Below are 25,986 nucleotides of genomic sequence, written 5' to 3'. Positions count from 1 at the left end.
AAATGAAAAAAAAACAAAAATTGTTAGATAGTTAGATTTGGATGTTCAAATGGTAGACATGTGCATTCAAGAGGACACAAGCGTCCACAGGTTTTTCTGTAAACCCACCTCTGTCTATCAACTCCTATTCTCACCTCCTTGTGGTGAACATCGGGTGATTAGTACCTCAACTGAAGATTGGGTTCCAACCCCAGTGGAAGTTGTTGGGGGCAACAAACGAGAGAGGTGGGAAGAGGTGTTTCCACTAAGGCACCTCTTCTTATAGAGACGGCAGCGGAGGAATTCTCGAGATGGAATCAACGGTGGCGTCTACAGTTTTAGTAAGGTTGAACTACTAAGTGAACACCTTATAGGACTTCATTGACTTATTCGGAGCCCAGACCTATAAAGAGGTGACTTCGGGGTGACTTCCTGGCCACGTAAAAGCTTTCATAGTTGTGAAGCACCAACAAGCCTCGGATACGGACGGATTTACAGTTGACAGACAACCAACGCAAACGAATTAAGGACAACGAATTTCGGATATGCACGTGTAATGTAAGGTCCTTTAACAGACCACGTGCGGCCGACAAATAAGCGGAGGCCCTAGACCGCTATAAAGCAGACATCACCGCCATCCAGGAAATACGCTTGGATGGGACGGGCAAAAATAGGATGAAAAACTGCGATATTTACTATGGTGACTGCCGCTAAGAAAACCAACAGTGCTTATTTGGATGGGGCTTCGTCATAGGAGCCAGACTAAGGCAAGAAGTCTTGAGCTATAGGTGCATCAATGAGCGCCTCATGACCATACGCATCAAAGCTAAATTCGGAAACATTAGCCTGATATGCGCGCCCGCCCCCACAGAAGAGAAAGACGACAACACCAAACATATGTTCTTCGAGCTCCTAGACAAAACATATGAGCAGTGCCCTAGCTACGATATTAAAATAGTCCTGGTCGATTTAAATGCCAAGCTATTAAGGGAAGACATCTTTGGTGGAATAATCGGGAAGAACAGCCTGCACGACAACTTTTCCGACAATGGATTCAGGCTCATAGATTTTGCTGCGGGGCGAAAAGTCATGGTAACCAGTACGCGTTTTCCACACCTCAACATCCACAAAGGAACTTGGACTTCTCCAGATCAATCTACCATATTACGATCGACGCTGGATACATTTCCAGCATCATGGATGTACGAACTTTCCGAGGAGCTAACATCGACGTGGACCACTACCTCGTTGTAGCCGAGGTAGCACTTCGGATTTCCAGACCCCCAAGGCAAAACAACGAGCTGCTGGAGAAAGTACAACGTCAAACGGCTTCAATCGCAAGAGATCGCCAAATCCCTTATCGACCGAGTTGCAAGTAACCTGCTCTATGAGCACCAACTTCTCAGAAGAAAAAATTGTCGAAGATATTGAGAGGTTTAAAAGCAGGAATGAAGTTCGAAAGTTTTATGAACAGGTAAACGAAATTCACAAGGACGTAAACATCTAACTAAAGGCTGCAAATTCGTAGGTGGAAACATTATAGTGAAATCGCATTCAATGCTGAGGATATGGAAGGATTACTTCTGCAGACTTTATAACGGCGACGACGAACCGAATTCCGCTGTCAGGCAGGATGATCCATTCAACATAGACGACGAAAGCCAACAATCCCGTCCTCCCGACTTAGACCAAGTAAATATTTCCATATCTAAGCTGAAGACTAAAAAAACCGCTGGAGCGCTCTTTAAAACAGCTGAAGATAAGTTGGTTGAAGCATGCACTAACTTATTTGTACAATATGGTCGAAAGAAAGCATGCCCGATGAATGGAACTTCAGTATTGTTTGCCCGATCTTGAAAAAAGGAGACCCTCTTAACTACACTAACCATAGAGGAATCAGTGTACTTAACATCGCCTATAAAATCTTCTCTGCCGTAATATGTGAACGTCTTAAGCCAATCGTCAACAACTTGATAGGTCCTTATCAGTGTGGTTTTAGACCAGGAAAGTCCATAGTTGATCAAAAATTCACATTACGGCAAATCCTTTAAAAAACCCAACACCAAATAGACACCCACCATCTTTTCATCGATTTCAAGACCGCATATGACAGCATATACAGGGACGAGCTGTATAGATATATGTCTAGTTTTTGCATCCCTGCCAAACTAGTCCCTTTGTGCAGGATGACCATGGAGAATTCCCGCTGCTCCATAAATGTCGGAAACAACTTAACAGGACCTTTCGATGTCAAGGTGATGCTCTGTCATGTGATTTTTTTAACATCGTGCTTGAAAAAATAGTGCAGAGCTCACACGTCAACACTGGAGGCACTATCTTTCAAAAGTCTGTCCAGTAGTAGTGAATTTCTTATGACTTAACTGAAACTGAAGTGATCAAAATGACATAGGAAAATGATTATTCATTCCCTTGAATTCTCCAGTCCTCCCTTGAAATTTTAAGTAAACTCCTAAAATCTCCAATCCTGTTCAAAACTTTTCTTGTACTCCCTCATTCATATCTTTCCTTTATACAGGGTGCGTCAGAGAAATGGAAATGACTCTAAAGCCATAAATCGATTCATAGCGACATCTCCATTTCAGTTAGGGAAACAAAACTTGTGGATTTGGAAAGTGAGGATACACACTTTTTTCAGTACTATAACAAATCACCGTGTGGGACTAGTTGTGCTCGCCAGTTTCATCCAAGCGTTACGTTTTTTATGAGGCTGTTTTAAGACAGGCTTTATTTTCATATACTTTGCACTTAAAACACTCTCATAAAGAAACGTAACACTTGGATAAAACAGGCGAGAGCGACGAGTTCCCTTGAAAATTTAAGAACTACCTCCTGTCAGCTGCATTGAAATCTCGACACAACTTGACCTTTCTAGAAATGCCACGATCTCTCTTCAAACTTTTTCGAGAACTCGCCTGAAATATCGACAGTTCCCATCAAGATCTTACTTAGTATTTAGTAACCTCCCCTAAGCTTTCCAGACAAATTCTAAGACCTACTTTAAAATAGTTAGACCACACATGACATTTCAATTACTTACCTTACCTTTCCATAAATTTAAAGACTTAATTTGAAATTTTGAGACCAACCTTCTGTTGTCTTCCTTGCAATCTTCAGATCATCCTTCAATCTTTCAGACCTCCCTTAATTACTCAAGACATGTCCTGAAGTAAAATGGCATTCCTTAATAGTTCAAAACATTCCTTGAAATCTAAAGACCTTTTTTTGTTATTTTAACACATACCTTGGATTTCAAGCATTCGCAAGTTATTTCCAGACCTTTCAAGGTGTTGTAAGACCTGTCTTGATTACTCATTTTTTAATGATAAAATGTGCTCTTGAATGATTTCCAGCAAAAGCAAATATTATTCATTGAAAAGGCTTGTAGCAATAAGCTTAAGGTTCAGCTTAAGCCAGGGATTAGCATAAAGGCCCTTTCTTCACTAGATTTGTGAACCTATACATATAAACAGTGGAAAGTAATCCACCTTAGAGTAACCTCAAAAGGCTGCAAGATCTAGTAACTAACACTTAAAAGCTTTCAAAGCTTACTTGTCTTTTTTGAAGTCATTTATTCAAGCCACTTCACTAGGAAATGTATTAGTTAGTAAATTCTCAAGCTATGTACTCATCTTTTTAGATATCAACCCAACTCGGTTGCAAGCCTCCGAATAGGGAGTAAAAACAAAAAAGTACGGATTTAATTAATTGATTTTATTTTTTAACAAAAACTTTTTTTTAACAAAATAACAACTCATAATGACTTTTACATAACTTTATTACAATTAAGAAACGACGCCTTCAAATTAATCTTCCTTATGAATGGATACTGTAAGTACTGACTTTGCCATCATCATCGAGAGTCGTTGTAGCAGCCTTGTAGCCAGCCCTTCTGCCATTGATGTCGTGGTTTTCAGCTTCAGCAGTTGACAAGAGATTGTAGTTGTTTGGTCTTCCATCGGCACCGAACTTTACAGAAACAAAAATAAATAATGTAAATAACATTACTTTAATAATTCTTACCTGTGTGCCAGAGGCCCATTTGGAACTCTTTTCCCATGATTTTGTACGATAACCTGCACCATCTACCCCACGTAGACCCAAATTACCAGATCCAAGACTGCCAAAAGAGGTACTTCCATCCAAATTCAATTGTGAACTTCCGGTACGGAAACCACCGAAACCAACATCGTGAGCTTGCATTCTTGCCAAGCGTTCTGATTCGGTCATATAGCGGTCAAGGCCAGATGATGAAGAATGTAGACCAGAGTCGAAGAGCGACGATTGGTGAGACCCAAAGGTAGAGCTGCTTCCAAGAGATGGGGAAGCAACCAAAGCACCATTTGTAGAGTATAAACCATTGGTATTGACTAAAGAACCGGTAACAATTGGAAGCAAGCTCGAGCCACTGTTTCTCGCGGACTGTTGCGAAGTGTAGCTAGAATGAGAATTTAAGGCGGGTCGTGAGTAAATGATACTTGGCTGAGCCTGGGACTTCGAGCTTTTGTGTGTGTAGCTGTATTCAGAGGCACCACCTCCTGGGGTGATGATGGTGCTGTAGGTTGGAGCGATCTGGGAGTTGGAAATACTCTCCGATGAATATCTGCCGAAGGAGTCTTGAGCGGGTAGATAAGTTGCTGTGGGAAGAATTTGTGACTGGCTGTTCAATAGGGATGAGTGCGAGCTAATGCCAACTGATGGAATTATGGTCAATGGAGCAGCTTGAGATTGAGAAGAGAACTTGCTCATCTGTGAGAAACTTTCAGAACCGGAGGGTGCTGGGATGTAGACTGGAACGGGCTGGGACTTAATAATTTTCTCACTGCGGTGGGAGTAACTCTCGGACGCACCACTGGGTGATGAGTAGATTATTGGCATAGCTTGGTTCTGAACACGTTGCATACGTTGATGCGAGTAGCTCTCAGAAGCACCACTTGGAGCGTACACTGTTGGGATGGCAGCCTGTTGAATACGTTGCTCTCGGTGATGGGTGTAGCTCTCCGATCCACCTGATGGTGAGCTGATGTAAAGTGGAGCAGCTTGGTTTTGAACACGGCGTTCCTCATGGCGACTGAAACTCTCAGATCCTCCAACAGGGGCAACAATCACAGGGGCTGCTTGATTTTGCACACGACGTTCTTCGTGATGGCTGTAGCTTTCAGAGCCTCCAGATGGGGCTACATACACTGGAGCAGCTTGATTTTGTACACGACGTTCTTCATGGTGGGAATAACTTTCGGCACCGCCTGAAGGTGAGCTCACATAGATTGGGGTTGCCTGATTTTGGACTCGGGATTCGTGATGAGAGTAAGTCTCAGAGCCACCCACTGGTGAAGTGATAACCACTGGAGAACTACCGCCTTCGACACGTCTCTCTGATTGTTCGGAAAAGCTCGATGAACCACCACCACTCACTGGAATGACAATTGGCCCTGAACCAGCAGTTTGCGATGAGGAGGAAGAATATTCAGTGTTGAGTGCTGATGATCCAGCACCGACACCCACGTTAACACCAAATCCAGCACTTCCGTATTCATCTTGTAAGACTTGTTGAGTTCCAGACTGACTTGCGCTGCTAGCACTGTTGTAGGCTGATGATGACGATGAGCCCGAGTAGCCAGACCCTGAAAAGCCTGAGGCACCAACAGTTCCAACCCCATAAGAATCAACCTCTTCCAATGATGACTGCAATTGTTGTTGACTAAAATGGCGGAGGAGAAGTTTGTTTGTTTGTTTTTGTTTTCTGTGCTGCCTAAGTAAAAACAATCAAAACCTACCCTACATCGGAGTCGGAAGAAAGTTCAGCTCCTAACTTTTGATTGACGATTCTCTTGGCATCTCCAACAGTTTGTGAGTGTTGTGAATAATGACTTCATTTTAAAAAATAAAATTGAAAAAATGATATTTTGTGTTCAAAATATGAAAAAAAAATAAATCTTTAAAAAAAACAGTGTTGCCAATTTTTGATTTTTGGATTTGTTTTTAATTTTTGATTTTTTTTTTGTACCAAGCCAATTGAGGAAATTTTGTATCAATTTTGTTTTGTATAGCAAAATCAACCAAACGGTTTTTATGGTACTTACATATCACGAAGGGAATTGACTCTTAAAGAAAAGATTCATCACTCATTTGAAATTAATAAAAAAAATACATACAAAGTATAATTATTATTATATTAAGGCGACTTTGACACACACATATGTACATATTGCTTTCATATTATTTTTTTTTAAATACAAAATTTAAAAGATAAGAATTTGAAACCTACCTCGCGTGAAGGTCCAATGGAAGTTCTGGAAATAAAATTCAAAGAAACAAAAAAAAGCGTTAGTGACAAGGTCTTTGAAATTAATTTAATTATCAATTTCGTCATATTAACAATTAATTTAAATTGTCTTATCAATTTTGAACCGGATGTCATGTCAGTTTAGGAAACAAAAAAAATGATTTTAGGTATCAAACATAAAAATAAAAAAAAAAAGTTTTATAGGAATCATTTCTATTTTTACCACCAGACTGAATAATTTATTTCTCAAAAAATCATTGAGAAATCGAGAACAAAACAAAATGGAATGGAATTTGTTTTTATCGTGAAATGACAGATACCTGAATATTATCCCGGGCTTTCGTTTAATTTTCTTATATGTCAAACACATTTTCAGGTTTGAGTGAAACTAGAATTGACATATGTCATCTTGTGTCGATAATTCTGGATTTTAATTTGAAAAAAAAGGAGTTTTTCGTGGCGATTGCAACACGCATTTGATTTTATCTTGTCCTAGAACTAGTAACGATGCAGCTGTCAAATTTTCATTCATATCACAAACTATCTCAATATGCTTTTTTCTTTATTAGCTCTGAAACAGAGTCCCAATATATCGAGCATACTCTGAGCATCCTCCAAATATAGCTTCTTTTGAGTGCTTATAAATATTTTTGAAACACCCCTAAAAAATCAGCTGTCACTTTTGGACAATTTTCATTTTTCTTTTACATGAAAACAAAAAATTTGATTCAAATTTCAATCTCAATTTTTGTCATTTCACCTGTCAAATGATTGTGTTCAGCATTCAACTCGTCCCAAATAAATAAGGAGGCGCAAAAGCTCGAGAGAACTAATGCCTAGTTACAACTTTCAACCATTTCTGTGTGCGAGTAATGTTTGGGAATGCAGAGGAACTACAGTTTATATGCAGAGCCTGAACGGCTAATTTGAGAAAGCACTTTCATTGCAAGAATTACTGTTTTTCAATTCTTCGCAATTGGCAGTTCAAGGCCTCTTACGTGACAGTTCTACTCCACGAGTACTGCATTTTTCAACTCGATCAAAGTCCATCAACAAGCTCAGAACATATTCAGAACCAAAAAACAAATACAAATTCGAAGCTTCAAGAATTCAGAGCGAAAAAAGAAAAGATAGTTTTTTGACAGTTCGGGTTCTGTTCCAAACTAAAAATGAAAAACGACTCATCAGTTTGACAGATTAAAACTGTATTGGTTTTGGTAGTAATTCGAAAAACTGTATGTCTATAAATTTGATTTAAAACCATTTTATTTTGCGGCATTTGGATAAATGTTAAATCTGTATTTTATTTTATTTTATTTAAAAAAACGTTTTAACATATTTGTATTGAACTTGTAGATATATAATTAAAAAAAGAGATTAAAAGTTTAAACTTTGCTGAACCGAGTCTGTTTCAATTTTGTCATCAGAAAACATAATTTAAAAACTTGTGTTTACAACCTTATGTGTATCTTTTATTTTTAGATCTGTTTATAAATTTGTTACTAGCTGTGTTCTAGACATTTCTCGCACTAAAAGTTGGTCAAATGTCAGATTTGGGGATTTGGTCAAATGTCAGGTTTGGGGAGTGGGGATGAAATGCTCTCAGAGAGAATATAAACTGTAAAAATATCAAGAACGGTTTTCTCACCTATTTACTCGAGTTTTGACTGTTTTTAACGTCAAAAATATACTCGAGCAGAGTTACCGAAGATCATTGATAAATTTTAATAAACTTAATCATAAATAAGAATCCAATGAAATAAATATCAACAAAAGTTAACTTATATTTGTTTTTAAATAAAAATAAATGTTTTCCTTAAATTATGAAACTTCAATTTTCAACAAATATTGACAGCAATAAGTTTTGTATGTTCTATAAATTTCTTCTTTAGTAACAGTTTTATAAAAAGGTATAAATTGTATGAAAATTATTTAATTAACTAAATTGAATAGAAAATATGAACAATATTCAAATTTACCAAAATGAAAATAAAAGAATTACTTGGGCAACCCTTAGTCAATAGGAAACACATGTTTTTATTTTCTTCTGTCATTACTTGCCGTGAACATCTAATCGAATTTGACAGCCAAGCCAGAAACCACCAGAAGACATTTGTCGGACTAAATCTGTCAAAAAAGCAAATGTTTTACAACTTTTGAAGTATGGAAAGACTTCTAACTTTCAGTCTGAAACTAGGTCTGGAACACAGCCACTATCTGAATTCATGACCGTGATTCGTGATAGCATTGAATTGTAGATAGAAAACTTAAGGTGACATCATAATGTTAAAACAGTTGTAGACATTTAATACTCAAACAATTTATTTTCCTTTTAAGCATTTCTTTGTAGTTAATTTTCAATTTAGAATTCACATCTTTAAACATTGTTAGATATTAGAAAAGACCCAATTTGTAAGACATATGTACGTCTATAGTATTTCGTTTGGCCACTCAATCTATCCAAATTCTGTGGTTGTGCATTTTTGAGCAAAACAGAAGATCACTTTTTTAAAACGTTAAAAAAGGTTACGTTTCTAAATGTATGTTTTATAGATTAAAAAAAATCTACGGACTTCTAGGCTTTGAAAAACTTTGAAAAATACGTGTGTATAACGTACAATAAGTTCATCTTTAAATTTTGAGATCAAGATTGAAGGCCCAAAGTATAGATGCAATAACTGATAAGGTTGAAGGTTATAATGTTAAAGTATCAAACCTCATCAATTCTTGAAATCTTGTTGTTTAAATTTTAATCCCTGGATTAACTCGCGTCATTACTGATTCTTGGGATTTTTGGGAAGATTGAATCAAAATATTTTATTCTTAAAAAAGAGTTAACAAAAATTGTTAACCAATAAAACAAACTATGACTTCTTCAAAGTCTATTTTATATAGAAGCTTAAGTATAAATCTTCTTAAACTGCACAAATGCAATTGTTAATACTGTTTATATTTTTTGTTGCACCAAATTAATTTTTCATTTAACTTTCACTTTTGAAATTTTATAAATTTATTACCTGCAACAACAGCACTTAAGCACAAAGCTAATACTACTAAAAACTTCATATTAACTCTATTTTAAAAAACAAAAAAAAAATATTATATAGAAAATTTAAATCCAATACGAGCGGTTCGATGTAACTTATTTGACTATGAACCACCAACTGAATTGATTTGTCTTCTTAAATTCATAATCTTTTCGAAAAAATATCATTTTTTCAGTTTTTGAAAAAAAAAACTAAATACAGAAACAAAATATTGATAAGATTCATCAATACATATTTGAACTCTCTCTCACTGTCAATAAAGTCTTTATAACGCAAAAATTATTTGTATATTTTAAAAAATTTGAATGTATTAAATTTATAGGATGCTTGAAGCGAAATCACAATGAAATGAAAAATTATTCAATAGTTGAATAGAAGAAAAAAATAACTTAACCTTATTAAACTTAGGAAGCTTTTGATTATCAATTATCATTGAGTTTTATTGATAAGAAAAACTTTAAGAAAAATTCATTAAAAATCAAAGTTGATGAAACTAGTTCACGGGCATCTCTATGAATAGTTTTGAAGATAAAGGAGAAATTTCATTTCATTTTATATTAGAGCAACACATAATTTTGTTATGAATGATAGGGTTTACAATGACGAGTTACGCCTGATTAGATTAGGAACGGTACAAGCGTTACAGTACAAGGCTCAAACTAAACATTCAAGCGGGTGGATTATTGAGGGCTATCGAATACGTTTCTTAAAATTTCGGACCAACATGCTTCATAGTGCGTCAATAGAAGCGGGCTTGTCATTGTAGACTTACTTGCTTAAGGTGACGCTACAGTCCTATGTGAACCAGGGCCTTACCCAACAAACTTCACCATCTAGCTTGGTACATTGCTAGATGTCTCCAGTTTCGCACTCCAAATTGGTTGAGCTCTCATTCCACTTGTGCGCGTCACCTGATCTGCGGTCTTCCTATACTTCGCTGTCCTGTGGGTGTGAATTCGAAGACTTTCCGGTCCGGAGCTTTTACTCTTTTTACTACGTTCTATCTTCTCCCCCACTCACTTTTTATTTATACGGAAAGCACACGCAGAGCACGCGAAGAACATTTCACTACAGACGACCAAAGGTGCTTTCATCCGCTTTTGTCTAAGTCCATCTGTTTTGCACCGTAAATCAGGACGGGGATGATAATGGGAGACTTTGGTTGCTCAATTTCTAAGCCCAAAGAAACACCAAGAATAATTCTTTCTGTTGTGTTGTTTCATGCGTTTATAGCCTAGGTAGTCAAAGTCCTTAACTACATCAAAGTTACTTCTGATGGTGACTTTTGACTTAGGGGTGCAGGTCATTTTTGTCGCCTCTGTCAAATACTCACAAGAACCCTATTGACATACACGCTGATTAATTCCGATTACGCCCATGTTATCAGCATCCAGTGTTGACTTGGTTAGGTTAGGTTATAGTGGCTGTCCAAGATGGAAACGGACACACATAGGCCAGTTTAATGGCCCATTGTGATACTACATGAATCCTGAGACTTCCTCCTAAGCTCAATGGAACCAGCTTGAGTCCCTTACGAAACGTGAGAGGCTATTATAACGATATGATTTAGATCTTCAAATGGTAGACATGTGCATTAAAGAGGACACAAGCGGCCACAGGTTGTCTTGAGTTTAAACAGTGTGATTGAGCGCATCACGACAATCTGCATCAAGGCTAAATTCGCCAACATAAGCCTAATATGCGCGCATGCGCCAGCAGAGGAGAAAGATGAAGACACCAAAGACATATTCTTCGAGCTCTTGGATAAGACATATGAGCAGTGCCCTGGCTATGACATTAAAATTGTCTTAGGAGATTTCAATGCCAAGCTAGGAAAAGAAGACATCTTTCGTGGCATAATCGGGAGATACAGCCTGCACGACACTACCTCTGACAACGGATTCAGGCTGGTCGATTTCGCTGCGGGGCGAGACGTTCTGGTAGCTAGTACGCAGTTCACGCATCTTAATATCCACAAGGGGACATGGAAATCTGCTGATCAATCAACCGTCAACCAGATTGAAAACGTTGCGATCGAAGCACGACACTTCTCTAGTATCCAGGATATCCGAACATTCCGAGAGGCCAACATTGACTCGGACCACTACCTCGTTGTAGCCAATGTAAGGCTACGGATATCCCGATCCAAGCCAAAACAAGGAAGTACTGTGGGAAGATTCGATGTTGGACGGCTACAATCGCAAGAGACTGCCATGTCCTTATCCGATCGAGTCTCTAATAACCTCTTAAGGAGTCCTATGCTGCCTGCATTAAGCATTGAAAACCAGTGGCAACATTGCCTTGTAGCCATCAGAGATGCCACCTCTGAAGTGCTAGGTTTCACATGGCCACCACAGCGAAACCCCTGATTTGACGACGAATGCCGGCAAGCGCACGCAGCGAAACAAGAGGCATACAAAACGGCGCTGCACAAAAGGACTAGAGCTGCTCGCGAGCTCTACGAGCAGAAGAGGAGAAAGGAACACCGGCTTCTTAGACGGAAAAATAGAGAGCATGAGAAGCGCGCGATCGAGGAGATAGAGGGATGTCACAACAGGAATGAGGTTCGTAAATTTTACCAAAAGGTAAACAAAACCTCCTAAGGGTACCAGCCACGAACCGAAGGCTGTAAAGACGATCAGGTGAACATCGTAGTAGAACCGCAGTCGATTGCGTATAAGATCCTCTCTGCCGTATTATGTGAACGTCTGAAGCCATTCGTCAACAACCTGATTGGTCCTTATCAGTGTGGCTTCAGACCAGGAAAGTCCACTATCGACCAAATATTCACACTACGGCAGATCTTGGAAAAAACCCAGGAGCTGCAAATCGATACCCACCATCTCTTTATCGATTTTAAAGCCGCGTATGACAGCATCTATAGGGAAGAGCTCTACCGAGCGATGTCTAGTTTTGGCATCCCTGTCAAACTTATCCGTTTGTGCAGAATGACGATGGAGAATGCACGCTGCTCTATCAAGGTCGGAAAAGATCTTACCGATGCATTTGATGTCAAAAAAGGTTTTAGACAAGGCGATGCACTGTCATGCGACTTCTTCAACATCGTTCTGGAAAGAATTGTGCAAAACTCAACGGTCAACACTAGAGGCACAATCGGATCGAATTAGATGGAACAGAACATAAAGTGAGGCGGAGGGGGTAGAGCGAAGTGCTCCTTCCATACACTGGCAGGCTGTTCGTTGGACTTTGCTGAGTTAATCCACCATACCGCTACTCCATAAGTAAGGATCGGCCTTATGACCGAGATATATAGCCAGTGTGTAATGCGGGGTTATAGGCCCCATTTATTACCAATTGCCTTTTTACAGGAGAACAGGGCTACTGTGGCCTTTTTTATTCTCTCCTGAATATTAGGTTTCCAACTTAATTTCTTAACCAAAATGAGACCCAAGTATTTTGCTTGATTAAGAGAATTTAAGTGGTACACCGTTTATCAGGGGAGGGTCAATGAATGGGACCTTGTATTTCCTTGTGAAGAGGACAAGTTCGGTTTTTTGTGGGTTAACGCCTAGTCCACATCGATTTGCCCATCTGGTGAGCTTATTTAAAGCGTTTGTAAGAGTTCTTTTAGTATATTGGGATGTTTACCCCGTTACTGCAACATCGTCCGCATAAGCAAACACTCTGTTTCCCTCTCTTTCTAGAGTAATTACTTACTTACTTAAGGTGGCGCTACAGTCCGGGGCGGACCTGGGCCTCAACCAACATGCATCTCCAGCTAGCTCTGTCCCTAGCTAGATGTCTCCAGTTTCGCACGCCAAGTTGGTTGAGGTCCTCTCCCCCCTGGGTGCGCCACCTGAGTCGCGGTCTTCCTCTACTGGGCCGTCCCTCGGGATTGGATTCGAAGACCTTCCGGATGACCTAGCCATCTAAGCCGTTGGACTTTAATTCTGCTAACTATGTCAATGTAGCTGTACAGCCCGTACAGTTCGTCGTTATATCTTCTCTTCCATTCTCCATCTATGCGTACGGGACCAAACATTTTTTTAAATGCTCGAGAGAGGACTTTACTTCTCAATTGCCTTCTAAGTCCAAAGAAGCAGCGATTTGCAAGAGTTATTCTTCGTTTGATTTCAGCGCTGGTGTCGTTGTCTGTATTAATAGCGGTGCCTAGGTAGACAAAGTCCTTAACTACCTCAAAGTTATAGCTGTCCATGGTGACGTTTTGTCCAAGACGTTGTCGTTCAGTGTCCTTTTTTGATGACAGCATATACTTGGTCTTGCCCTCATTGACCACTAAACCCATCTTCTTCGCTCCACTGACATCACGCTTTGATCTTCCAATTATGTCAATATCATCTGCGTATCCGAGTAATTAGATGGACCTTTGGAAGATTGTGCCTCTAGTGTTTACGGTTGAGTTTTGCACAATTCTTTCCAGAACGATGTTGAAGAAGTCGCATGACAGTGCATCGCCTTGTCTAAAACCTTTTTTGACATCAAATGCATCGGTAAGATCTTTTCCGACCATGATAGAGCAGCGTGCATTCTGCACAAACGGATAAGTTTGACAGGGATGCCAAAACTAGACATCGCTCGGTAGAGCTCTTCCCTATAGATGCTGTCATACGCGGCTTTAAAATCGATAAAGAGATGGTGGGTATCGATTTGCAGCTCCTGGGTTTTTTCCAAGATCTGCCGTAGTGTGAATATTTGGTCGATAGTGGACTTTCCTGGTCTGAAGCCACACTGATAAGGACCAATCAGGTTGTTGACGAATGGCTTCAGACATTCACATAATACGGCAGAGAGGATCTTATACGCAATGTTAAGGAGACTGATGCCTCTGTAGTTGGCGCAGTTTAGAGGGTCTCCTTTCTTATGTATCGGGAAAACTATGCTGAGATTCCACTCATCGGGCATGCTTTCTTCCGACCATATTTTGCAGATGAGTTGGTGCATGCTCCGTACCAAGTCATCGCCTGCTGCATGGAATAGTTCGGCAGCGATGCCGTCAGCTCCAGCATCTTTGTTTGACTTAAGTTTAGATATAGCTATCTTCACTTCGTCAAGGTCGGGTAGGCGGAATTGTTGATCTGCGTCGCCGAGGTTGAGTGGTTCTATCTCCCTTACAGCGGAATTCGGTTCGTCATCGCCGTTATATAATTTGGAGAAGTGATCTTTCCATATTCTTAGCATCGACTGCGGTTCTACTACGATGTTCCCCGGATCGTCCTTACAGGCATCGGTTAGTGGCTGGTATCCTTGGGAGGTTTTTTTTACCTTTTGGTAAAATTTACGAACCTCATTCCTGTTGTGACATCCCTCTATCTCCTCGATCGTGCGCTTCTCATGCTTTTTTTTCCATCTAAGAAGCCGGTGTTCCTCTCTCCTCTTCTGCTCGTAGAGCTCGCGAGCAGCTCTAGGCCTTTTGTGCAGCGCCTAGCAATTCAGAGGCGGCATCTCTGATGGCTGCTTTTTGGCTTGGATCGGGATATCCGTAGACGTACCTTGGCTACAACGAGGAAGTGGTCCGAGTCAATGTTGGTCCCTCGGAAAGTTCGGATATCTTGTATAGTGGAGTAGTGTCGTGCGTCAATCGCAATGTGGTCAATCTGGTTGACGGTTGATTGATCAGGAGATTTCCATGCCCCCTTGTGAATATTAAGATGCGTGAACTCGACCAGCCTGAATCCGTTGTCGGAGGTAGTGTCGTGCAATCTGTATCTCCCGATTATGCCACCAAAGATGTCTTCTCTTCCTAGCTTGGCATTAAACTCTCCTAAGACAATTTTAGTGTCATAGCCAGGGCACTGCTCATATGTCTTGTCCAAGAGCTCGAAGAATATGTCTTTGGTGTCTTCAACTTTCTCCTCTGTTGGCGCATGCACGCATATTAGGCTTATGTTGGCGAATTAAGCCTTGATGCGAGTGTTTTGCAAACACTATATTTCAGACACATTGGTCGCATTCACAAAACTAGTGGCTACGAATGCAAGGGATTCTGATTGGCTAAATCTAATTACAAAAGTACTTTAGTGTCAAAATGTCGGCTACAAAGTTAGTGTACACTGGTTTTGACGTTTCACAATCAGCTGCTCGGTAAGGACACAAGAATTCAAATTAATCTTTGGGAATTTAAATACAAATATAAATCAATCAAATTATCTCTTCTATTTGGTTTTATTGAATTTAAAAAGAAAAAAATTGTATTTGTCATTAATATGACAGTTTCGGATTGACCACGTAGTCACTAGCTTTATGAATGCGCCCATTTTTATAAAATGTTCTTTGAAGTTTTTGAAGAAAAAAACAAATTGTTAATGAGAAAAGTTGTAAAAGCTATTTGACTGCACATGTCGTTATTCTGCCATATCCTTAGCCTTATTCTTAATTCAAATAATTTATAGCTTAAAATATTTATACGTTACGTTTTAAATGGGTCTCTTATGGTAAAGTATAAGTAGGTTAGTAACAATAAGTTGATAACAAAATGTATGTCTGTCCGCAATTGTTGATGCCATCAGTCAAAGTTCGAAAAACCCATCATTGTAAAAATGTCATAAATTTTCATATAAAAATCGCTTTTAAGTTGATAAATATGATTCTTCAAAATTTAAAGCAATTAAAAATGCTACTATTCAACGATAAGTTTAAAAAAATAAAACATATTATTTTATTTGTTTTTCTTTTAAATAAATCATATTAATGGACGTTTTACAAATACACAGTTATATATTTTCGAATAGGTAGGTACATAGCTATATTTTAAATTTTGTCATCTAAGAGTGAACGCGGTATGTTGTGACTTTTCCATTGTCATTGATTGTTGTTGAAGCACCACGTTGATTTGTCTTTTTACCATTGACATCTGATGAACTTGAATAGGAACTCACAGAAACTCCACGGTAGCCACCACCACCGCCGCCGCTACTGCCGCCTCCAATTCCACTATCGTCATCGGAAAATCGAGTATTTATGTTGGGAACGTTCTAAAAAATAGCCACAAATAGCAATAAGTTGATGTTTGATTGTCATTTTCATATCTTACCGGATTTTCTGGGTAAATTGAAGCAGTTTGATGTCCACCTCCTGGACCATAACTTCCACTGGCTGAAGCATAATTTGGTGCATAATTACCAGAAGATGAACCATAATCTGAACCAGATCCAGATCCTGGTCCATATCCATTTCCATATCCAGATCCGAATCCAGATCGAGTTCCATACCCAGAACCAGATCCAAATCCACCAGAACTAGATGAAGCACCACTGAAAGCTCCTGCTGCAGCAGCTTGGGATTGACGACGAAGATTATCAAAGAATCTTTGTTGATGGGAGAATTGTTCTTGGAAGAGCCTTTTCAAGGAATAAAGATATTCTTATAGTATGAAGGTATTTCTTAGTTTTGTACTAAATTTTGGTAAAATAAAATTCTGAAATTAAAAATATTTACTCATCGAAATCGGGGACATTTGAAGCTTCAGCAAATGCAGATGCATCATTTGTGGCAAACACCGAAGAAAGCGCTCTATAAGGTTAGATTAATAAGCATTTTATATATAGTATTTACAATGAGGCATAAGTTTATGAACCTATTAAAGCTAGAAATGTGTAAGCTGCATAACGATTAATTTTGATAAGTTTAAATTTATTTATTTGTGTCAGAGGCTTCAAAAAGAGGAAATCTTTAATAACTTTGGTTTTAGGATCGCATTCATTAAACCCTCTTTGAGACTGGACCTTGGGTTTTGCAATTAGCAATCATTTGACATCAAAATATATTGCAATATTTTGACTTCAACTCTTTCAATCTTCTAATATTCATTTTAAGTCTTTGCAATGTTGAAGACTGCGTTCTTTTACAAACCCGACTGAATAATTTAAACCTTTAAACGTCAAATACTCATTTATCCCTGACATAATGTTTTACTTATTTCCAGTATCTATATATTTACTTTTTAGGAGCATTAGGCTCAAAACCATAACGCTTAAATCGTAAAATGTCATAAGGCCATAAATTATTGGTTACGAAGCCCAAAAAGTATACAAAAATCGCCAAAAAATGGAAAGCGAATGTAGTAACGTCGAAATAAATTTTAAATAAAAAGAACGCCCAAATTGTTATCTATGAATTTACCCTAAAGAATTTTTACTTTTTAATTTGAGTGTTATGACATAAGGGTTGGACTTTGTGACATTTATTTTGAGCATTACGAAGATAATGATTTTTATCGTTTCGTATGTCATATAAAAGAAAGCTTAAAACATTATGAAGTAGCCAAGTTTACTAATGAAAATATGCAAGTAACAACTATTAGTATTGGTATGAAAAAGAAAGAGTTAAAGATAGCAGCTATATACTGCCCACCAAGACGTTCCCCGACAGAAGATGACTATACAGATCTTTTTAATCTTCTTCGGCATAACTTTCTTGTTGGTGGAGACTTCAATGCGAAACACACCCATTGGGGTTCAAGACTTATACCAACAAAAGTTGAAATCCAAGCAGGCTGTAAATATAATTGCGAATTCTATTCCTCCAGGTCGCCAACTTACTGCCATTCCGATACTAACAAAATACCAGACGTTATTTACTTTTTCGTATCTAAAGAAATCAAACGAAATCACATTAGTTTCGAAGGTAATTATGACCTGTCATCAGATCATACTCCAGTGATTCTATCACTAAGTAAATCGGAAGCACTAGAAAAAAGTAATCCAAAGCTTTTAAAAAAAAGAAAAGGCTTTTAAGTTTTATAAATTTAAGATCTCTCATTTATACAATCGAGCAAATTGACCATGAAGTGGAACAATTTATTGCTGATGTGCAACAGGCCGCTGAAGAAAGTACTCCAACATTTTCTAATAGAAGAGACCGCAGTTACAAAACTAGCCCTTTAAAATGTCAAGATGGGAAATGGATCGGTAACCCGAAAGAAAAAGCTAACCTTTTCGTTTAACATCTTGCGAATGTTTTAAAGCCATACTCATCAAACGAGGCTGAAAATAACTTACACTTTGTTGATAAGATAGATGAAAGTGAAATACCAATTGTAAGACTTAAAGAAATAAAAAGTATGTGTTTGCATCAACTACCAAATAAAAAATCACCAGGTTACGATCTAATTACTGCTCAGGTTATGAAAGAATGCCATTGAAAGCCTTCATAAAACTCCAATATATAATAAATGCATGCCTTAAGCACCGGTATGTCCCGCACCATTGGAAAATTGCTGAAGTAATTGTCATACCAAAGCAAGGTAAACCACCGACAGAAGTGACGGCTTACAGACCAATATCGCTTATACCAATTATGGCAAATGTTTTTGAAAAACTGCTTCTGAAGAGACTTAGCAAAATCATAGAAGAAAGAAAGTTTATCCCAAACCATCAGTTTGGCTTTAGTAATAAACATTCCACGATAGACCAATTTCATAGAATATCGGATGTAATAGAAAAAGCATTTAAAGAAAAACAAGTATGTTGAGCTATTTTCTTAGATGTTGCTCAAGCTATTGACAAGGTTTGGCATGAGGGACTTGAGTACAAACTGCAAAGGGATCTTCCCAGGTAGTACTTAGAAATATTAAAATCGTACATCTTAGACCGATTGTTTAGAGTAAGGTACGATCAAGAATACTCGGAATTGAAGAAAATAGAAGCCGGTGTACCACAAGGAAGTGTCCTAGGTCCTACCCTGTATTTACTATACACAAGGGATATTCCAGTTGGTAATCACACCATAATGGCTTCTTTGGCAGATTATACTGCAATTTTGGTACCCGACATATGTGTCTCTAAGGCAGCAGTAAAACTACAAAATTCCGTCGAAACAGTGAGAGCTTGGACCGAAAAATGGCGTTTCAAACTCAATGAAACAAAATCTTCACATATAAACTTTACAAATAAAACGATTAACAATATTCCAATAATCATTAATAATCAAGCTGTACCTTACGCCAATACGGCCAAATACCTTGGAATGACTTTGGATGCAAAGCTTAAGTGGAAAGAACACATCAAAAAGAAGAGAAAAGAACTAAACTTGAAATATAGAAAAATGTACTGGTTGCTTGGTAACAACTCTGATTTATCAATCCAAAACAAAATGGTGCTGTATAATCAAGTACTAAAGCCTGTTTGGACCTATGGAATCCAATTATGGGGCTGTACAAAGAAAACAAATACCGAAATCATCCAAAAATTCCAAAACAGAGTCCTTCGTGGAATAGTTAATGCACCTTGGTACAAAAGAAATACCGACCTATATCGTGACTTAGAAATGGTTACAGAAGTTGTTAAAAAATACGCTGTATCGCACAACCAGAGACTGCAAAGTCATCATAATTCTGAAATGGAGTCCGTCTTGAATATAAGAAACCATGTTCGGAGATTAAGAAGAACCAAGCCTCATTAGCTTATGGTCTAAAAAAACATGGGAAAGTATTAAAAGTTTAAACTTCCCCCAAAGTCGAAGTCGATCCTTCAAGATTGGTCCTGATGAAGAGGTGGTTTTAGTGGTTAAAAGTCCCACACTACTTGGTGTCGAATACTGCCAAGTGTCTTTTGAAGATTTCCTTTTGTCGAAAAAAAAAAAAAAGTTTCTTATGTCATATTACCGACATAAAATCCAAATTATGAAATGACGTAAGGCCCAAAAAGGGAAACGTCGCCGTCGTAAAAAATATCACTAAGAAAACGTCACATAACCCAAACCAACTTTTCAATTTCATAATGTCCCTATTCCTATTTCAGTATTTATAAACCATAATGCTAGATACTAGCTTTTGAGCAGAGTAAAAGATTTTGTTTTATTTACAGCCAAGCTTGATTATTACGCTTTCTTGACATTTCGAATTTTTTGGGTGATCTGACAGTTTGTTCGTTTAATATTTGCGTTTGGGCTCAAATGTCATAGTGCCCAAAGTAAACAAAAATGTTGCCACAATGTCAAAATGTTGTGCAATATGTCAATCAGTAATTTGGGCGTTACGATATTTTAAAATTGAGGAATAGGACATTGATTTTAAGTTCTGGGGTATTTTCTTCAAAAATGGACTATAGAGCTATTTTCGGGCGATACGATATTTTAAGATCTTAATATTATTCTAATGAAATTTCAAAATTTCCCAAAAAAGTTGCAACTCCAAAAGGTTCGGTAATATTGCCCAAATATTACAACAACAAAACTTTAATAATATTGTTTTGGGCGGTTTAACATTATAAATTTGGGCGATATGGTTCTGGTCAAAAAGACTTAATGCCCGTTTTGGCATTTTTACTGTCGGCATTCGTATACATATTTTAAACTCGAAATTTTATTCAAAAAATGACATTAATATGACGGTGATTCTTTCCGTCTGTCTGTTCTATGACGAGTGTGAAACAAGAAATAATTATATTATATTTTCATATTGTATATAAATATGTAAGTAATATTTATATTGTGATTTTGCTTTCGTTTGACATCTTTGAAACTCAGTTGTCATATGAAGTGTCATAATTTTAGTTGAGAGGTGCGTTCAATGTCGTGTCGGATAGGTGATTGATCATATTTAGTGGTGTGAGAAATCCCAAGAAATCGTTACAAAGTAACGATTACTTCAAGTAATCAAACTAATCGATTACTTCTAGTTACTTTTGAATTTGATTACTTCTAGTTACTTTTGAATTTGATTACTTCTAATTACTTTCGAATTTGATTACTTCTAGTTACTTTCGAATTTGATTACTTCTAGTTACTTTCGAATTTGATTACTTCTAGTTACTTTTGGATTAAATTTTGTTAGTTTTTGATACGAAATACATCATAATGATACTGAAACTGAAAACGATTTTAGAAATAATCATATGTAAATGAAATATTGGAAAAAAAAGTGGAAGAGTTTCTGAATTTGTTGATACGGTTAATATTTATTGCATTTATTTATACAGAAATTAAGATTTGTACAAAAAGATCTCGTCTTTCATCTTTGGCTACATGACAGTTCACAATAAATATAATTTACTTGTGGCCTAGCCTACAATTTTGGATCAAACTAATAAATATTCATAACGAAGGTTACTTATCAGGGATATTCCAACTCGAATAAGGCAGCATCATGCTGGACATTTTATCAACATAAATGCGCCAATCATTTGATGTATGGGGCCAACACCAGCATATGAGAAACTGCCCTATGCTATCACCTTAGCACCTCCATGCTTTACCGTTTTAATGGTGTACCGAGGATTAAACTCGGAATTTTCTGGACGTCGTCGGTAGTATTGTTCCACCGAATAAAACAATTTTGGTCTCGTCAGTCCACAAAATGTTTCGCCATTTCTCTGCAGGCCAATTAGCATTGCTTCTTGCAAATTTCAAACGAGCGGCTACATGTTTTTTTTGCAAGCATCGGCACTTTTCGTGGACTGCGCGCGGAAAGACTGTGTTCCAACAATCGCCTTCTTATTGTTACGCTACTTACTGCCGTAAGTCATTTTCACTCGTTTCTCGTTTCCGTTCCCGGGTTTCGACTTTTTTTTTATATTTTACAGCATTAGCGATCATTTAGTCAGAGCACCCCAACATCAACTTTATATCCTTATACATTTTTCCTTCATTACGCAACCTTTTTATGATTTTCCGTTTTTCGTCGGTGCAGTGCTTTCCTCGGCCCACTAAGTAACCAAACTTGTTTAGATATTCGATATTCCAACTGTTTAATATTCCTATTTTAATTTAGTTACTTACTGTTTATTTTTTTTTTAAGTTTTGTTTATTTTTACGTACAATATAACTCACACTCCTATTATTTTGAATAGCCTGATTGAGAGTAAAGATCATTTGATCTCTGGTTACAAATGTAAACAGTTATGAATTGCAAACCAGGTTATTGTTTTATCATCTTTAATGTCCCGTTATACTTACCGGTAGAGAAATGGGATGATTACCAGTAAAAACATGGTAAAAAAACACTTGAGCAAATTTTGTAAAAGCACTCCTATTATTTTGAACACAGCTGTATGTAGAAGATAGACTACAGCGACACCTATCGGGTTTAGATTTTACAATGATGTTTTTGTTAAACTAGCAGACTTGTGAATCTTGATCACTTGGACCTAAAATTTTAGGCCGCAAGTAAATAATATGTATTGCAAACTGTCATACCACCAAAGACTATAGACGCTGTATTATTCTTAACAAATCTTATCTTTGCATTTATAAAGGGTGATTTTTTGAGGTTAGGATTTTCATGCATTAGTATTTGACAGATCACGCGGGATTTCAGACATGGTGTCAAAAAGAAAGATGCTCAGTATGCTTTGACATTTCATCATGAATAGACTTACTAACGAGCAACGCTTGCAAATCATTGAATTTTATTACCAAAATCAGTGTTCGGTTCGAAATGTGTTTATCGACAAATTTTGTTCTCATTTCTGGTTGAATGGCTACGTAAATAAGCAAAATTGCCGCATTTGGAGTGAAGAGCAACCAGAAGCCGTTCAAGAACTGCCCATGCATCCCGAAAAATGCACTGTTTGGTGTGGTTTGTACGCTGGTGGAATCATTGGACCGTATTTTTTCAAAGATGGTGTTGGACGCAACGTTACGGTGAATGGCGATCGCTATCGTTCAATGCTAACAAACTTTTTGTTGCCAAAAATGGAAGAACTGAACTTGGTTGACATGTGGTTTCAACAAGATGGCGCTACATGCCACACAGCTCGCGATTCTATGGCCATTTTGAGGGAAAACTTCGGAGAACAATTCATCTCAAGGAATGGACCGGTAAGTTGGCCACCAAGATCATGCGATTTTAGACTATTTTTTGTGGTGCTACGTCAAGTCTAAAGTCTACACAAATAAGCCAGCAACTATTCCAGCTTTGGAACACAACATTTCCGAAGAAATTCGGGCTGTTCTGGCCGAAATGCTCGAAAAAGTTACCCAAAATTGGACTTTCCGAATGGACCACCTAAGACGCAGCCGCGGTCAACATTTAAATGAAATTATCTTCAAAAAGTAAATATCATGGACCAATGTAACGTTTCAAATAAAGAATCGATGAGATTTTGCAAATTTTATGCGTTTTTTTTTAAAAAAAGTTTTCAAGCTCTTAAAAAATCACCGTTTATAAAAGAAAAAAATATTAACAGTATGCAAAAATCCAGAAGCTCTACTTGAACCACTGTCTTTTCCAATATATTATTTCCATAAAATTATTTCAGAAATTGTAATCAGTTTTAGTATATGTATTAAAATATTAATCAAATCCAGAAAAATCGTAAAAAATAATATCCAAAAGTTACTAAAAGCCAATAAATCAAAAAAATATAAAAAATGATAGTGTAATAATATTGATATCCGATTTATAATTGAGGTACTTGAGATATGGCCCATAAAAAAAATGTGTAGCAAACATACGGACGTGCAAACATACAAACAAACTTACACACACCCAAAAAACCATTGATTTAGATTCCTGTTGCAGGTTTTATAAAAATCTACATATGACCTTGCAATATCTCAAACAAAAATGTGTAAAATTGAGTCCTTATTCACGTATTTTTTTTAATTAATCACAATTCAAAAGTAACGATTACTTTGAAAAAAGTAACTAGAGTAACGATTACCTCGAAGTAACTACTTTTCACATCACTAATCACTGCACAAGTTTATATATGTAGCTGTCAAAAAAAATCAAATCAAAAAAAGCAACTTAACATTGAGTTTTCAGGTTTAAAATGCTGTAAAATAAAATTTTCAGTGAATAGTTTTATAATCCAAAGGATTCGTTGGACGATGATGAATTGATAAACTCCTCCTTCAAGTTTAATTTTAACTAACATCTTTTACTTTACCAAAAAAATACAAATTTGAAATCATTTCAATCATATGATGAAAAGGGATTTACGTTTTGACAGCTCTGTTGTGTTTACGATAGCAATCACTCAACTAAAAACGCATTTAATGCCAATAATAGGGTAAAACTGGGTAATACCGGTCATTTTAAGAAAATTTAACTTCACTTTTTATTGACTTAATTTATATTGCTTGTATTATTAACATTAAAAAATTAAAATTAATTGAACGGAAAAAAGTTAAATAAAAAAAAAGGCTTAAGATGACCGGTATTGAACGCATGATCGGGTAAATCCGGTCACCCATTCTGGTAATGGCGGTCATCTCTTCTGTAGGCACACATCGCATATGTATCCAGATGGACTGTCCCAACCTGAATATTCAGCATGAACCCAGTCTGCACAGCGTGTGCACCTATACCACAGTTCGTTGTTGCGCCCAAATTCATCAGAGTTATCATCGACAATCCCTTCACCAGTTTTATCAGACTCGGATGTGGATTCTTAAAGAATCTTTTTTGTCACCTTGCGAATCGCTGTTTTTTTGGTCTCCGGTACTTGCAACACCTTGTTTTCCTTTTTTTTTGTTGGCTGCTCTTTTTAGTTCTTTTTCTTCCAAATTTTGTTTCATAGGTGTTGATGTTAGCAGAGTAGCATGTTGTTTATCCTTACACTTCACTTTACGATTAACGACAGCTTTTTTTGGCACTGGGAGAAGGGTTTTTATACTTTCGTTCAAGACAGTAGATGAAGTCGAAGGGGTCGATGTTGGAAAATTTTTCGTGGCTTGGAAAACAGGGTTTGGAGTTTGTTCTCTTACTGATTCGACCAATTCTGTAACTTCTTCTGTTTGGTCAAGAAGCGCTTCAGACAACATTCGTGTGCTTGAAGTGTTATGTGACTAGAATGATTGTCCACGATAAGCAGAACTTTTGCTCTAGCCAATCTGCAAAACGATCTTCTGTTATCCATCCATTTTTTTAGCGTTTATAGAGAGCCCCAGGTGGTCCCTCATGTTCAAGGCTAGGATAGTGTCTTGCACGAGGAAAAATGACCATTGGTGGAATGAAACTACCGGCAGCGGTAGCACATAATGCCGTTATATTGCGCCCTCTCTTCCAGCTGGCTATAGATCCCACTCATTTTTAACCAGTTTCTGCTAGAACTTTTCCAGGATCCTGGAGGTGGAAAACCCAGTTTCATTCGAATTGTAAATGTTTCTCCACATTCCCAGCAATTGGTAAAATAAATCTACCCCTTTTCGATTAAATGCAGTTGATCTGATCAGGATAGTTTCTTCAGCTTTGCGGACAGATATTTTGTTTCTTTTAATAAATTGACCAAAAACACTAAAAGGTCTGTCACTTCCAAAAACCACAAATAAACTAGATCAACAGCTGTCTGATATGAAAACTATCTTCGGGAGCACTAACACATTTAAAGAGTTGGTGAGTGGACGTTCTCGTTCTTGACAAAAAAGGGTGACCGGCATTACTAAGTTTTAACCTACCGTTTTAAGTTATGGCCACCAAAATAACCATTCAATAAAAACAAATCTACTGTGAACAAACCGATCACTTAACCAAACATATCTAAACTGGGAAAAGAACAATTTTACAATCAAAATTTAATCATTTTTAACCATTTACCAACAAAACCAAGACCAGAGCTTACGAATTCATATCAAATTCAAAAAAGTCATAAGCGCAGATATATGTAAAGAGAGTTTTTTTAAAGGCATACAAATTTAAGCTGGCAACACTATTTTGACTGACGTCAAATTTGTCAGCTGTTGAGTGATTTCTTTTGAATTTGGTTTGACATTTCACCATGGAAGTTAGTAGGA

The 25,986-nt window shown here is 37.4% G+C and overlaps 2 protein-coding genes across 6 annotated transcripts in view; both read right to left on the bottom strand.

Annotated features, from left to right (window-relative positions):
* Positions 1–3,690: 3,690 nt before the first annotated feature.
* LOC129950122 (uncharacterized) lies at positions 3,691–9,459 on the bottom strand. 2 transcript variants are annotated; one of them, XM_056061951.1, is made up of 6 exons: positions 9,301–9,459; positions 6,266–6,290; positions 6,081–6,101; positions 5,775–5,867; positions 4,021–5,698; positions 3,691–3,966 (listed from the first exon to the last, which is right to left on the bottom strand). In XM_056061951.1, exons 1-6 carry the CDS (start codon positions 9,347–9,349, stop codon positions 3,814–3,816), a joined length of 2,019 nt encoding a protein of 672 aa, XP_055917926.1. In that variant the 5' UTR covers positions 9,350–9,459; the 3' UTR covers positions 3,691–3,813. The 2 variants fall into 2 exon arrangements, with proteins under 2 accessions (XP_055917926.1, XP_055917927.1); XM_056061952.1 differs by lacking the exon at positions 6,081–6,101.
* A 6,472-nt stretch (positions 9,460–15,931) lies between these two features.
* LOC129949165 (keratin, type I cytoskeletal 9) overlaps positions 15,932–25,986 on the bottom strand; it is a 57,815-nt gene continuing 47,760 nt past the window's right edge. For 3 of the 4 annotated variants that reach the window (XM_056060447.1, XM_056060444.1, XM_056060445.1), the window contains exons 4-6: positions 16,747–16,821; positions 16,343–16,649; positions 15,932–16,283 (exon numbers count right to left, since the gene is read on the bottom strand). In XM_056060447.1, coding sequence (XP_055916422.1) covers positions 16,074–16,283; positions 16,343–16,649; positions 16,747–16,821 — 592 coding nt within the window. In that variant the 3' untranslated portion in view covers positions 15,932–16,073. The remainder of the gene's footprint in view (positions 16,284–16,342; positions 16,650–16,746; positions 16,822–25,986) is intronic. The other variant, XM_056060448.1, reaches the window with a different exon arrangement.

The sequence above is a fragment of the Eupeodes corollae genome, chromosome 3 (genome assembly GCF_945859685.1).
Source record: "Eupeodes corollae chromosome 3, idEupCoro1.1, whole genome shotgun sequence".
NCBI classification, from domain to species: domain Eukaryota; kingdom Metazoa; phylum Arthropoda; class Insecta; order Diptera; family Syrphidae; genus Eupeodes; species Eupeodes corollae.
This window is presented reverse-complemented; position numbering and strand designations above follow the sequence as displayed.